Raw genomic sequence first — 14,610 nt, forward strand, 5'->3', positions numbered from 1 at the left:
TTTCGTCTATCACACATTCAACCCCCGTAACATTTAACATTGGGTTTAAAGCGGCGGCGCAAGTAAAAATCGGTGGCAATTCAATAAAGTATTTTTTTAATTTAAACTTCATTGGTAATATGATGTTTGAAAACATTGGACTTTTATTTTCAAATTCTTTAAGATTGTTAACGATTAAAAATAACTCCGAAAGAACCAAGGGACTTGTCGGATAATACGTTCCCGATAGTTTCGTAGTTGATGTTTTAAAAACTTCAAGAAAAGTCGATAAGTCATTGATAATTTCCCATTTCTCATTTGAAAAGGGGATTGCCAAATCATTCTCAGCAAGACTAGAATGAAACATTTGTAAAGTGTCTCTTTGTTTCAAAGCACTTTGAAACATTATGCAAGTGGAATTCCATCGATGAGGTACATCCCAATTAGCTCCCAAAGCTTTTCTTCCCGTATCTTTACAAAATTTTCTATAATCCATTTGTCTTTTTTTACTTTTCTTAAAAACTTCATGTAGCATTACTCTAAAATCGTTTATAACCGATGTAACCTCATCCGAAGCAAGTCCGTCTTGCACGATTAAATTAATGATATGTGCAACACACCTTGAGTGAAAAAATACACCATTGCAAATCGGCGTATATTTTAATTTTAATTTATCAACCGCCGATGTATTATTCGACGCGTTATCAAATGCAATTGAAAATATTTTATTTTCTAGTTTATAAGTTTTTATAACATAATCTAAAATTTCAAACAAATTATCTCCCGTATGTGGATACTCAAAGAGTTCGAAAGCAATGGTGCGTTTCATCATTTCCCACGATGACGGGTCTACCCAATGAGCGGTGACACAAAGATAAGATTCGGGTAGACCATGTGGAGCCGACCAAACATCAGTAGTTAAGTTTATTCCCGTATTTATATTTTCAAAATATGCAATTAGTACCTCTTTGGCCTTCTTCCACAATTTTAAACAATAACGTTTAAGAGTATGACGACTTACGTGAGTGTATTGTGGTTGAAGCGTATCTCGAATCATGGCGGTTAAGCGAGGGTTGTCGAAGTGGCTAAACGACAAAGCTTCTTGAATCACAAACTTCGCCATACGATCTTGAACTCGATCAATTTGGTATGTAAATATTCCGCCTTCACTATCCATTTGCGTTTGTTGCGACTCGACGTTCTGTTTCAACGCCCTGCAATACGGTCTTTCGATGTGTTTCTTCAAATTTGAATTCGAAAGTGGGTTTAAATAAATCCCACAAAACTTGCATCGAGCCTTCAATGAATGGTCACTCAATTCAACCAAATCCCAATTGCACCAAATCTCTTGATTACGATTATGAGGTACAATACGAAAGAAACTTGGTCCGGCGGTGGAACCTTGACCAACCGATGATTGTGAGGCAGCCATAACAACAAATATGAATATAGAAGAAGAGAAAACAAGAGATTAGAGAACTCAGAACGTTGTAATACGGTTTTTTTGTATTTTTTTGCGTTCGGGTTTGCGTTTTGAGTGTTGTGATGAACCCATTACACTAAATACCTATTTATACTAGTAGTGGGGTGTTTGGGGAGCCAAAAAACGGCCATTTTTGACCCCAACGGTCAAAAAACGGCCATAAAACCGTTTCCCAACGGCTAGAACCACTCCAACGGCTATAACCGGTTCCGAACCGGTTCCAGAACCGGTTCCGGTTCGGTTCCGGTTCCTACCCGGTCCACCTCCAAACATGTCAAACCGGTCCCGGATCGTCGGGTTGAAACGGAACCGAACCGGTTCCTACGAAAAACGGGTAGGAACCGGTTCGGTTCCGGTTCGGTTCCGCCGAACCGGTTCCAGGAACCGGTTTTGTTGTCCACCTCTATTCCCGAGTATCATTAAAGAGAAGAAAGAAAAGGAATGGAAAGGAATTGTCAAACCAACAAACAATGTAAATAATAGTCAAGTTACTAAGAAAAACAAAGCAAGTTTTCAAATGCTAAAACATACATGATAAATACTCGCGTCTTTAATAGAGTGACTGAAGTAAAATAATAACCTGATATGCTCAAGACTCTTTATACTTTATTTGAACATAAACATAGTAGACAGCTAATAGAAGCAATTTGACCAACATAACAGTATGAAAGTTGTAACCAGGGAGGGAAATTCAAATCGAAGACACAATACGAGTCTTATTATTTATAGGGCCATCTAAACACAAACGAGTGTATCAAAGTCGCCCAATAACATTTGTCTGTGCCCAATTACTGTGTCCGCATCCTGCTGTTTTCTGCAGCCCTCACTTGCATGAAATAAGGGTGTGCCTATGCAAAAACATTGGCCAATAATACTTATTAAGTAACCAATGCAAGTAAAATCAGCTGTCTAGTATAATACTACTATAAAAAATTAATTACCATTGCTTCTTTTGCTGTGAGCCTATCCTGGTGATCATAGCGAAGAAGTTTATCCAGAAAGTCAATGGCCTGGTTAATAATCACATACAGTTAGAACAAGTTATCATCAAACTAATCTTTTACATGAATACAATACATAATTCAATTACCTCTGGAGATACTAAATGCTGATTATCTGCGTTCATAAATTTGGACCATGGTTTCCTGCTATGCCTGCACACAAACCATTTATTAGTTATGAATTAAAAATTGGATTTAATACATAATTCTTCTTGAAGAATTACCTTCCAACAAGAGCTTCAAGTTGAGGTTCAAGCTCTAACTGATATTTGTTCAAATATGCATTTAACTCATCGGTCCCAAGCACCTGCAGTCACAATTTTAGTACATTAAACAAGCCTACCTAATATCTTGACTATAATTTATTTCATATATAGCATTACCCTTGCAATTTTGACAAGCTGATCCTGGTTATCATGGCCATAAAAGAAAGGTTCCTTACGAAATATCTGCATTAAACATTAATACAGTTACAAGCAAGAACTTAATATCATTTATATGTAATAAATACCATAATTATCTCACCATTCCAGCGAACATGCAACCAAGGCTCCACATGTCTAAAGAATAGTCATAGTCTTGCAGATCAACTAGAAGCTCAGGCCCTTTGAAGTATCTATTATGTAATGAAAACAAAATAAATATTAATATAAAGTAGAGAACCAGATTGAATGTGTGAAAACATTCAATTTCTAAAATGATGATAATACCTTGAAGCTACACGAACATTGTACTCTTTTCCAGGATGGTAAAATTCAGCAAGGCCCCAATCTATGAGCCTGAGTTTTCTCAACTCATGATCAATCATCACATTGTGAGGCTTAACATCTCTGTGCATTATTCCTTGCGAGTGACAATAATCCAAAGCCTATAGGATATACATATCAGAAATAAAGGTGCAATAGCAGTATAGCACTATATAAATAAAATCACTAGACAAGTATAATCTTACTCTGAAATTTATAAAAGAGAGAAGAAAATATTTACCTTGAGAAGCTCATAGATGTAATAACGTATATCATAGTCTGTCAATGTTGGATACAAGACCTTAAAGTCTGTGCTGTTAACATACTCAAATATCAAGCTTGGAGTTTTAGAGTGCTGGTCCCTCACTATATCCAACAGTTTTATGACATTCGGGCCTCCACAAAGATTCTGGAGGATTTTTATCTCTCTTTTGATCTACAAATAAAGCATTGGAAGAACCAATCATATTAATTGGAATTTGAAACACAGTAATTTGTAAAATAAAAACTTACTTTCTTTTTCTTCACAGGCTTGAGAATCTTGATTACACACTTCTCATTAGTGTTCACATTTATTCCTTCAAAAACTTCACTGTATTTTCCCCTTCCAACTTTTCTAACAACTTCATAGTCATCCTGATCACTGAAAACCATTAAAAAAGCTGAGACTAAGCTTGCATGGATTGAACATAAAAAAAAAATTAAAAATGACACTGCATAAAGTAGCAAAACCCAGAAACTCAAATTACAGATGCAAGTTCAGACCTAAGAGGGAAGTACCCTTCCACTTACACTACTTTACAGATGACAAACTTAAATGATTATGTACTCAGGCTTGCAGGCACAAAGTATTAGAGGTGCTGAACAGATACTGGGCCACATAAACATACTCAGTACAACTTATTTTACTAAATAAAAGATAAAGAAGCTGCACACAAGATTGTGTATGAAATATGCACTGGAATAGCATCCTGGGATTCTTTCCCATTTTCTAGGAGCACACAACCAGAAAAATGTGACCTCTTTTATCATATGAAAAAGTTTATTTATATGCACATCATTAATTGCCATTCGTTGCTGAATTACCTTTTTCCATAACAAAACTTATTATTTTGGGAGCTTACTGACATTTTCATATTATTAGACTAAAAAAATAGTTATGCAATATAGATCTAATCGTCCTTATATATCAAACACTTACAATCAATTAGCATTTAAGATATCTTACTAGACTAGTTAACAAACGCCTCAATTAAAATTAAAAAAGAACCGTTGTTCCAAATAATATACTACACTGCAGCTTAAAGCATGTTTGACAAGTGCTGGAACACAAGAGGCTCCATGTTCGGGCTAGATCCGTCCAAGCGCACTTAGTTTAAAACATTCTGTCTGATTAAAGGAAAATAATGAATCTATTTTCGAATTCAAGTAACTGCTAACTTCTACAAATTTAATTGTTTAGCTTTAAGAACTATTCTAGTGCATACTCAAATAACTCATTCAGTTTCAGGCTTTCAGCTAGACGGGTGTTTATTGAGCCTTTTGTTTAGAAACTCTGAAGACCACAGTTTTACAGCATGAAGTTATAAGATCATGCTGGGTGGCTAGTAAGGTGTGAAAAACAAAGATTGGGTACCAAACTAGATGTCTTAAGATCATGCTGAGGATCCAATGAATGTAAAGATATGTACTCATTACCTTGCTTACAGAAGTTAACTATCTGACCCTTGATAAAATATCGGTGATATATCGGTCCCTTGATAAAATATTGGTACCCATAACATTGGCGATGTTGACCGATACTGGACTGATGTTTGACCGATATTCCCCATAACAGTGTTTTAAATCTTTATCATCAATTTATAGTGTTTTGAGGCTTAATCTGTTCCTACTTGCTACGATTGTTAGTGTTTTGGAAGTTGCAAAAGTTTAATTTGTTAATGGTAAGATAGTATACTGACTGTTAGTATTAAATAGCTATATATATATATAAAATTTCTGCATGATATTAAAATTACCGATATCCGATATTTTTCTGCACTAACAGCATAGTTCAAATGCATCAACAATATGTCAGGGAACTATTCTTTCCTGGCATTTCTGAGTATGACGGTATGCTATAACTAACTATACCATAAATGGTACCTAAAGGATCAGGTAACACAAAACAAACAAAAGAATAACCAAATCTCGAACCCTAGTATCAAATTAAACAAATTGAAAACCAAATTAATCCAATTAGAAGCACACAATGATACCGAATTGAAATAATAAAAAGAAATCTAGGGTTTAGGTTAAGAAAAGAAAAGAAAGTTACCCCCACTGAACAGTAAGGGCTTCGTAATCCCAATACTCCCTGGGGCGAACAACGTTGACGTCAGCGTAGACTCGAGATTTGGACATAATTGTTAGGGGCGTTGAGGCGTTGATGAGCCCGTAATCAGCGATCTGTTGGAAAGAGACGACGGAGAAGTCGACGGGTGTAGAACGGAGAGCACGGTGGGTTGTCGGCGGCGAGAGGAGGAGGAGAAAGAGGAAAAGGAGGTGAGAGTGAGGTATCAAGGAAAGGATGAAAAGGTGTGGCGAGTCATTGGTCATTCATGTCATCTCATGTGCTTGCTTTGCTGCCACCACCAAATCGCACCATCTATCTATTCCACCCAATAAAGCCCAATCCGTGGGTGAAACCGTGAAACAACCTAAATCAGTTATCGATTTAGTTTCATGATCGGTATTTAATTCTAGTTTTCGGTCGGTCAGTTTGAAAAGTGTTCACGGTTTGGTTTAAAACCGTGAAACCGCCTAAATCGGTTATTGGTTTGGTTTCATGATCGGTTTTCAATTCTAGTTTTTGTCAGTCGGTCGTTTTTAAAATTTTCAAATCGTAGTTAACGGTTTGGTTTGCAGTTTATGCCAAAAACCGCCCGTATAAAACTGGACCGGACCTTTAATTTATTATTATTTTATATATTATATATACTAGTCTTCATGCAATTATATATTCAATATAACTGGGTTATAATATACAGCAGCTCATCGTCTTATTGCACTTGTTAAAACATATATTAATTTCTATTAGTAATTAATTTTTCCAATTACAAAAGTAGTGCATGCTTGTCCTCCCCAAATTTAGAAATAGAAAGATAATACAGAATGTTAATATTTATTTGTTGGTTCTAAATACCTAAACTAGCTATAACCAGTTGTAAACGGCTTATCACTTGGACTCTTGGTTATTAAGGTTCATTTGTGTTGAAGATCGCACTAAAACTACAACGAAAATTTTTAAAGCAGGAATGGTAAAGCAAAATAACACAATACTTATTTAAATGTTTACAACTGGTATAAAAGTCAAAATGTTCAAACCGTAAAACCAAACCGGAACCAAAACGTTAGTAACGGTTCGGTTTCAATTTTCAATGGTTCGGTTTCGGTTTTGAATGATCAAAAACCGTTACTAACGGTTTAGTTACAGTTTGGCCAAAAACCGTCAAAACCAGACCGTGAACACCCTTATCATCAACAATGAATCGGGTCTTGTTGGTTATGGGCCGGTTTCGGTTAACTTTGGTTAATTGTTCAAATTGTTTTTTTTTATTTCTTTTACCTTGTTCAAGTTGAAATTGGGTTTGGTTATGGTGTTCTATGTTCAAATATGAAGTTTCAAAGCCGAAACATGCTAGTTTCAAGCATGGTTATGATGTTCCAAGCTATGTTATAGACCGTTAGAATATATATTAAATGTATGATGGTGGAAAATTGGAGAGAAAGAAACCCTACTATGGATTTTGGCCTTCATTGAGCTCATTTTTGGCTCTTGGACATAATAAGACGAGAAGGCATGAGCAAGTTGAGCCGTAGAACTAGTATGTTTTTCGTGTTAATGTAACATCTGGCCCATTGTACCACCAATATTGTCCACCTCACCAACGGCCAAGGCCAAGGCATGCCAAGATGGGTGTCTTCAAAAAGATAGACAAAAGCCATGGCGATCCCCAGAAAGCACCGGGCGATGCGAAGCACCTATCTACCCACTTGTCGCCCACCCTCCCCGTGTCCGTCCTAAGCACTTCATCAAGATCGAACCGAAACTATCCCACATGTGGCAACAACAACGTTATAAAAAACAACAAGCAACAATCCACATCGGGGTTACTTTTATTTAACAAGGTTAGTTAAACTAACTTACGAAGGTTAACGGATTTACGAAAGTTAACGATATTAACCGACCATGAGAAAGTATGAGAAAGTAGTCTCATGATTGATAACATTACAAGAACTATAAGTGTGGAGAGTATGAGGATGATAGCATTACAAACCTTCAAATTGGGGAAAACAAGTGAAGTGACTATACATATAACAATGCATGTTGGCCAACCATCACCACCACTTATTTTGTTAAACATCATGGTGGCATATATAGAACTGCCATGACGCCGCGACCAACTACCAGTAGGTATTGCAACTGCTGATAAATGTTTCAAATTTTGCAAGAGCCATTGCTGCATACTAAAGGGAAAATTTTATAGGGTTGTAGTTAGACCTGCAATGCTATATGGAACAGATTGTTGGGCCATCAAGAAGGCACAAGTGCGAAAGATGGAGGTAGCAGAAATGAGGTAGCAGAAGAATGTATAAATATATAATAATAATAATAATAATAATAATTATTATTATTATTATTATTATTATTATTATTATTATTATTATTTTGTGTTAGTTTGTTATGTGATCAGTAACGAACAACACATGATTTATGATTACTTCATCTTTCGTCATATTTAATAGCGAGAAAAATTATGCATTGTCATAGCAACAAAAACTAGTAAATGGAACAATTCTCATACACTTTATATCAAAATAGCAATAACAAATGCATGCAATAACGCAACGGTTTATTTGACCTTTAGGAATTGTGAGTTCATCAATATATTTTGAAAATCGGATTTGATTCTATTTTCATTAGTTGATTTTGCATATCAATTGACTACTGACTCTTTGAAGGGGATATGTTTAACTAGGCCCGATATGTTTTTTATAGTACTACTTTTGTTGAAAAAGAATATGTTTTTCTTTTAATTTCTCAAGTAAAATGTTAACCGTTTGGAATAAAATCTTATAGAATTGCCTTGATCAGTACCGCCAGAAACCGGGACCAAATATCCCCATCATCTTTTCACTACATTCCAATCCTCTCAACTAACCATTTTTTAACTCATTAGCCTGGCCAAGAATCATCACCATTCACCAACAAAGATGATCACTCATCCACAATTCTGGATCGATGTTTTCCCGCATGTTTGATTCACAGTTCAATCATTTGTTTGCAAGCGCGCGTGTTTATATTACCATGCATGTAAAAAGATGAGCACCAAGTGTTGATAAAAATAAAATGCCTCACTGAGCTAACATGTACACTCACCTATAACACAATCCTAGCCTCATAAACTCCTTGAGATAAGACTCTTTTAAATTTTATCCCTACATATTGGTATACAATATTTTATAAAATAGCCTGCTTGTTTTTATTCAAGAACTTCACTAACCAGCATGATCCGGAATTCAACAGAACCACATTCGGGTAGGATTATCGTTTTTATCACATGTTGGGCATGGTTAAGAATTAAGATTGAAAATTGAGATTGCCAAATTATCATATCATCATGGTAAATGCTACCAAAAAGGAGCTTGATTCTGATTTCATGAAGAGGATTAATGATTGGTTTGTTTTCATTCTTGTTAATCTTAATTTACCGAACTTATTAACGAGAATTTTGAAAACATAATAAAGTTCATTTCTTTCCCAAAATCTGCAGGATTTTCTCCCAAGAAACCCCAAGTGATGTTACAGTTTGTGTAAATGATGTTTCTTTTCCGGTGCACACGGTACACTTATTCTAAACTCTTGTTATAACTCATATATTGATATAATATCTCAAATTGTTATCTCATATTTTGAACTGTCGGGTGCAGTTTCCTTTGGTTTCAAAGTGTGGTTATATAAAGAAACTACTATTAGACACTGAAAACACCGATATTTGGGTAATCAATATCCCTGATATCCCAGGAGGCACCGAAGGATTTGAACTTGCTGCAAAGTTTTGTTACGAAGAAAATATTAAATTATCTACTGAAAACATTGCAACGGCAAGATGTGTGGCAGAGTATCTTGAAATGACAGAAGAATATGAAACTGGAAACCTGGTATCAGTTACTGAAGCCTATTTAAGCGATACGGGTCTTACAAACTTATCTTGTGTTGCTTCTATTCTGCAATCTTCTGGGAATCTGTTACCGGTTTCCGAAAGAGTGAAACTGATTGATCGATGTGTGGATATTATTGCGTCTATGGTGACTGATAGAAGTCATGATTCTATTGTTGACTGGTGGGCTGAAGAGCTGATTGTTCTTAGAGTTGATATCTTCGAACGGGTTCTTCTTGCACTCGTTTCAAAGGGATTTAAACAATTTTCGCTTGGTCCGGTTTTAGTGCTTTATGCCCAAAAATGTTTTAGAAGTTTGGTAAGATTCCTTGCTCACTTGCAAAATGTACGGGTCGGGTCATTTTTTTGGGGTGTTAATCGGTTCAATGTGTAACCGATATGACAAGTGTGTAACCGAACCATAATTCTTATTTTCTAAATGATTCATTTTTAATACATGTACCTAGCATCTAATATTGTAAATATCTTTATTGAACAAACAGGAGATCTTTGGAAAATCCAAGAAAAATCTTGACCCAAAACAAAAACACGAGAAACGGGTCGTTTTAGAAACGATAGTTGGCCTTTTACCAAGAGAAAAAAACGCAATGTCAATAAGCTTTCTTTCAATGTTGCTTCGGGCCGCCAAATATCTTGACACAACGGTTGCATGCAGATTAGAATTAGAGAAAAGAATGGGCTTGCAACTTGGGCAAGCGGTTTTAGATGAAATATTAATTCCTTCATTTTGCTTTGATGGCGATACGTTCTTTGATGTTGATACAGTGCAACAAATCATGTTAAACTATTTTGAACATAGTTCTACGGGTTTGGATGATATAAACTATGTTTCACCGTTACAAAATGATAATGAGAAGGTCAGGAAGCTAATGGAGACGTTTATTGCTAGAATAGCTTGTGATAGGAACGTGTCGGTTTCAAAATTTACAAGTTTTGCTGAATGTATTCCGGTTGAAGATCGTGTGACGGAGGATGGAATGTATAGAGCTGTTGATATTTACTTGAAGGTAAGCTCTCTTTTTGTAGTTGATTTGTTATTTGTTGGTATATGATTGAACATTTTCATTCTATGGGTGTTAGTTTATATTGAAGGATTAATCTTGAATTATTAGTAAAGTTAAAGGTTTATTTAATTATGTTTTAATTTAAGTATTTGAATTATAATAGGTTTATGAAAGATATGTCTTGAAGAGCAAGTTTAATAGGTTTATAAATAGGGTCTAGTTTATTAGTTTTGTTGAAAGAAAGTAGAGAGAGAGTTGGGAGAGAGTCAATGAGTCTTATCTCCATATACGTTTAATAAGTTCGTGAAGTTCGTTTGATATATGAAAAGAGTCGAGGGTTGCCACCCCAATATCTCGTGTTCGTTTATTTGATAAGTTCATTTGATAGATTGTTTGATCCATCTGTGCCAACAATTGGTATCAGAGCGGAGGCTCGCGGTTCTTGGACTTAGAAGATTGGTGTTTGCCGTTAGCTGTTTGCAAGAGGAAGAGGAAATCATATTATTTGTGTTTGATTTCTTATTCTCTTTTCTTACGTGGAAAGCTACTGCCAACATATTGATGTTATTATCGTTCAACAATAAAATAATGGTTGTAATATATTACTCACGTCACCATCTTTTGTCTGATCAAAAGTGGGGATTTAAAGGAGTTGGAAATTAATTTGAAATTCACATCAAAATTTGTCAGAGCAGTAAATGTTTGTGTTCGATCAAGCCGAAGTAAAGAAGTAAAGGTTTTGTTCTTTGTTCGTGAGTTTTTGCCGACATCACCTCATATTAACTAAATCAAGTTGTTAGGTGACGAAGACTCGTTACACATGAAGAACACGATTGTGAGAGAAGAGTTGTCAGAGAAAAGTTTGTGTGTTTGTTTTTTAATTGGAGATTGGTTTCGGGATCGGGAATCAATTCCAACTAAACAAAAGTAAAGAGAGGAAAGACAAGATGGTGTTTGGGAGACTTCCAGTATTAACGAAATCGAACTACAAAGCATGGTCGACCACAATGGAGGGGTTTATGAAAGAATATGGTTTTTGGGATGTTATTGAACCTACAGTCGGTGTAGCTGTAGATGAAAGGAAGATGTATACAGCGTTAGGGTTCATATGTCAAACCCTACCGGACGACATCTTGGTACAAGTTGGCATGCTCATGAATGCTAAGGAAGCATGGCGTGTTTTGAAGATTCGATTTCTCGGATTTGATTATGTACGAAAGGAAGAAGACGAAAAAGCAGCTCAAGAAGCCGCTGAGAAAGAAAGATTGGATAAGATCGTTGAGAAGAAAAGATTGGATGCTATTGTTCAAGAAGAACAGGCACGTAATAATGAAGCTCGGGAAGTTGCAGAGATAGAAGAAGCTTTGCAAGCTGTTTTAGAGAGTGAAGGAAAAGAAAGAATTTCTTCAGAAGAATAAGAAGAGAAGATGGAAAATCTTAAGGTATGTTTTTATGACTCAAACAACCTTGAAGATGAGAAAATTGATAAGATAAGTGAGCAGAAAGAAAGCAAGAAATTTGCTGCTGATGATGATGAGAAGAATGATATGTGCTGAATGAAAGGAATGATGCATCTAATAAGTCTGCAGATTTAGAATTGTGTGTGAAAGTTAACAATCGAGCATTTGTTGATGGAAAGTCAGAACCGAATGAAAGGTTGAGAAGAATTTCCAGAATGGAAGGTCCAGTGGGGTCTGATAAAGAAGGAATGAATAGCCCATCTGCAAGTTTTGATGAGCAAATAAAGAAAAGAAAAGTGAAAAAGAAGAGCGTGGAGAATAAAGTGGTGTGTGAGACCATGTGGATGGTTTGAACGATGAATGTGAAGAACTTGTTAAACAAGTTTATTACAAACAACTGAAAAGAAAGGGTAAAGATGAACCAATGATTAAAATTGAAGAGCTAAGAGCGTTATTAGGAATTCAAGACCTTGGTGGTACAAAAGAGATGAACAACTCAAGATTAAGGGGATGAATGAAGGATTAATCTTGAATTATTAGTAAAGTTAAAGGTTTATTTAATTATGTTTTAATTTAGGTATTTGAATTATAATATGTTTATGAAAGGTATGTCTTGGAGGGCAAGTTTAATAGGTTTATAAATAGGGTCTAGTTTATTAGTTTTGTTGAAAGAGAGTTGAGAGTGAGTTGGGAGAGAGTCAATGAGTCTCGTCTCCATATACGTTTGATAAGTTCGTGAAGTTCGTTTGTTAAGTTCGTTTGATATATGAAAAGAGTCGAGGGTTGTCACCCCAATATCTCGTGTTCGTTTGTTTGATAAGTTCGTTTGATAGATTGTTTGATCCATCTAGGCTAACATATATGACATCAAGATAATGAGAATATATGATTGTAGGATTTGAGCAAAAGAGACAATCAAGAACACCTTTCCCACTTTTTCAATATGCTTCTGTAATATATTTGTAGGAGCGTACATGGGTCAATTTTGGTCTCAAACTAAACTAAAAACCGAACATTTGTTTTTTGAAAACTGTTGATTTCGTTTTTTTTTTTTGTTTTCGATTTTCACAATATGTTATGTTTGGTTTTGCTACTCGGGCTTGAAGATTTGGGCCCAAAATAATGAACTTATGTGTGAGACTTTGGCCTAAATTTTCTTTTAATTAATGATTAATTGATTATTGCACATTCGGGCCAAAAAATATCGTGCTATACGATTAATTAGTTTTTTTTATAGTTACTTAACATTAAACATATAAATTATGATTCATAAGTTCATAGCAAAAGAAGTTTTTTTCTATTTGGTTTTTACGTATTAGGTTCGTTTATGAAGGTAGTTGGGGTTTTATGGTTCAGTTTGGTATTTTCAGTTTTTGATGCATGCAAAACCGAAAACTCGGTTTTTGAACATCAAACCAAATCATCGGTTCTAGGTTGGTTTATTCTGGACGATTATTTCGATTTCATTCACTCCTTTTATATTTGTGTGTTAAATATGATTTAAAGAGGTATAATTACAAGAAGAATTTGATTTTTTTAATTATGCGAGTAAAGAATTATATGTATTATATCTTAACAATATACTTGTGTTAGTTATCTCGTTAGAGATGAAACATCACTCGAATCGACCCATTTTTTAGTAAATGAGTTGAAGTTGTCACCCCTAATTCTCACATTCTTTAAGGGTATTTTGTTAATATAAATGTGATTTGCAAAAAAATGAAATATGAGTGTGATGCATTGAATCAGGCTAAATTTCATCTATAATATTGAATCTAGACTTGCATATTGATCAAATCCTATAATGGAATCTTTCAGGCTCATCCAGCTATAAGTGACATGGACCGAAAGAAAGTGTGCAGCTTAATGAACTGTCAAAAGCTATCGCATGAAGCCCGTTCCCATGCAGCCCAAAACGAAAGGCTTCCGGTTCAAACAATGGTTCAAGTTCTTTTCTATCAACAGCAATGGTTAAAGGAAACGGACAGCAGTCCGGTTAATCTCAAATCTCAAAACACAGCATCGGATGAGATCTCGAGTTTAAGAAAGGAAAACAAAGAGCTCAAATTTGAGATAATTAAGATGAAAACACGCTTGAAAGAGATCGAGAGGTCAGCTGTCAACGAACCACGGGTCAACAATGGGACTGGAACCACCACCACCGCTGCTAAACCACCTTTGCCACCTAAAACTTCATTGATAAGGTCGATGACGAAGAGGCTTGGGAAAATGACACCGTTTCTTCAAGCCGATGGGTTTTCGGCTTCAACTACAAGAGGCAGAAATAAACCCGCAAAAGACCGAAGGCATTCGGTATCTTGATATGCTGATTTTTTATGTGTTTCATATATGTTAATATTGTATAATTACTAGTTATAAGCATCTCAGTTTTGCATCTAGTAAACATTGATTACTATTTACTTGATTAAAAATGAAGCATAAGTAGTTAGAAGAGAAGGCTATATATAAGTGGTGTAAACATTCTTAAAACAACATTATCGACTAAATAATCGCCACCTAGGACTCCTATGTGTGAAACAGTTAACTATAAATAAAAATCTAAGTAGTGTCAAGTATCTCATTCTCATTTATTTATTGATGTGTATGTATTTAATATCTCATTAAGTACGCCATGTGACACTGACCTATCTCTAGCCTTTATATTAAAATTTATTTAATTTTAATAGTATTATTTTGTTAAGTTTTGACTCTT

At 35.2% G+C, this 14,610-nt stretch overlaps 2 protein-coding genes across 2 annotated transcripts; one reads left to right on the plus strand and one right to left on the minus strand.

The window, feature by feature from the left end:
- Window positions 1-1,935: 1,935 nt before the first annotated feature.
- On the minus strand, window positions 1,936-5,708 carry LOC143622740 (casein kinase II subunit alpha-2). The gene is made up of 10 exons (XM_077093802.1): window positions 5,527-5,708; window positions 3,723-3,852; window positions 3,451-3,645; window positions 3,174-3,331; window positions 2,989-3,079; window positions 2,847-2,912; window positions 2,688-2,770; window positions 2,553-2,616; window positions 2,404-2,472; window positions 1,936-2,310 (listed from the first exon to the last, which is right to left on the minus strand). The coding sequence occupies exons 1-10, from the start codon at window positions 5,610-5,612 to the stop codon at window positions 2,251-2,253; spliced, it is 1,002 nt and encodes a 333-aa protein (XP_076949917.1). The 5' UTR covers window positions 5,613-5,708; the 3' UTR covers window positions 1,936-2,250.
- A 2,534-nt stretch (window positions 5,709-8,242) lies between these two features.
- LOC143622741 (BTB/POZ domain-containing protein SR1IP1-like) lies at window positions 8,243-14,338 on the plus strand. The gene is made up of 5 exons (XM_077093803.1): window positions 8,243-8,931; window positions 9,026-9,095; window positions 9,183-9,731; window positions 9,916-10,440; window positions 13,716-14,338. The coding sequence occupies exons 1-5, from the start codon at window positions 8,873-8,875 to the stop codon at window positions 14,217-14,219; spliced, it is 1,707 nt and encodes a 568-aa protein (XP_076949918.1). The 5' UTR covers window positions 8,243-8,872; the 3' UTR covers window positions 14,220-14,338.
- Window positions 14,339-14,610: the final 272 nt, after the last annotated feature.

Source organism: Bidens hawaiensis, unplaced genomic scaffold, assembly GCF_021521415.1.
Source record: "Bidens hawaiensis isolate Kalapana, Puna unplaced genomic scaffold, B.hawaiensis_p1.1 tig00003241_1, whole genome shotgun sequence".
NCBI lineage: Eukaryota > Viridiplantae > Streptophyta > Magnoliopsida > Asterales > Asteraceae > Bidens > Bidens hawaiensis.

Excerpts from the sequence above, each read along its gene's own strand:
- LOC143622741 (XM_077093803.1), top strand. The coding sequence starts at position 8,873 with ATGGTAAATGCTACCAAAAAGGAGCTTGATTCTGATTTCATGAAGAGG. Across the intron at positions 8,932-9,025 it reads ATGAAGAGGATTAATGATTG|GATTTTCTCCCAAGAAACCC; the intron begins GTTTGTTTTCAT and ends CAAAATCTGCAG. Across the intron at positions 9,732-9,915 it reads AAAAATGTTTTAGAAGTTTG|GAGATCTTTGGAAAATCCAA; the intron begins GTAAGATTCCTT and ends TTGAACAAACAG.
- LOC143622740 (XM_077093802.1), bottom strand. The coding sequence starts at position 5,612 with ATGTCCAAATCTCGAGTCTACGCTGACGTCAACGTTGTTCGCCCCAGG. Across the intron at positions 3,080-3,173 it reads AATGTTCGTGTAGCTTCAAG|ATACTTCAAAGGGCCTGAGC; the intron begins GTATTATCATCA and ends ATTACATAATAG. Across the intron at positions 2,617-2,687 it reads CTTGAAGCTCTTGTTGGAAG|GCATAGCAGGAAACCATGGT; the intron begins GTAATTCTTCAA and ends GTTTGTGTGCAG.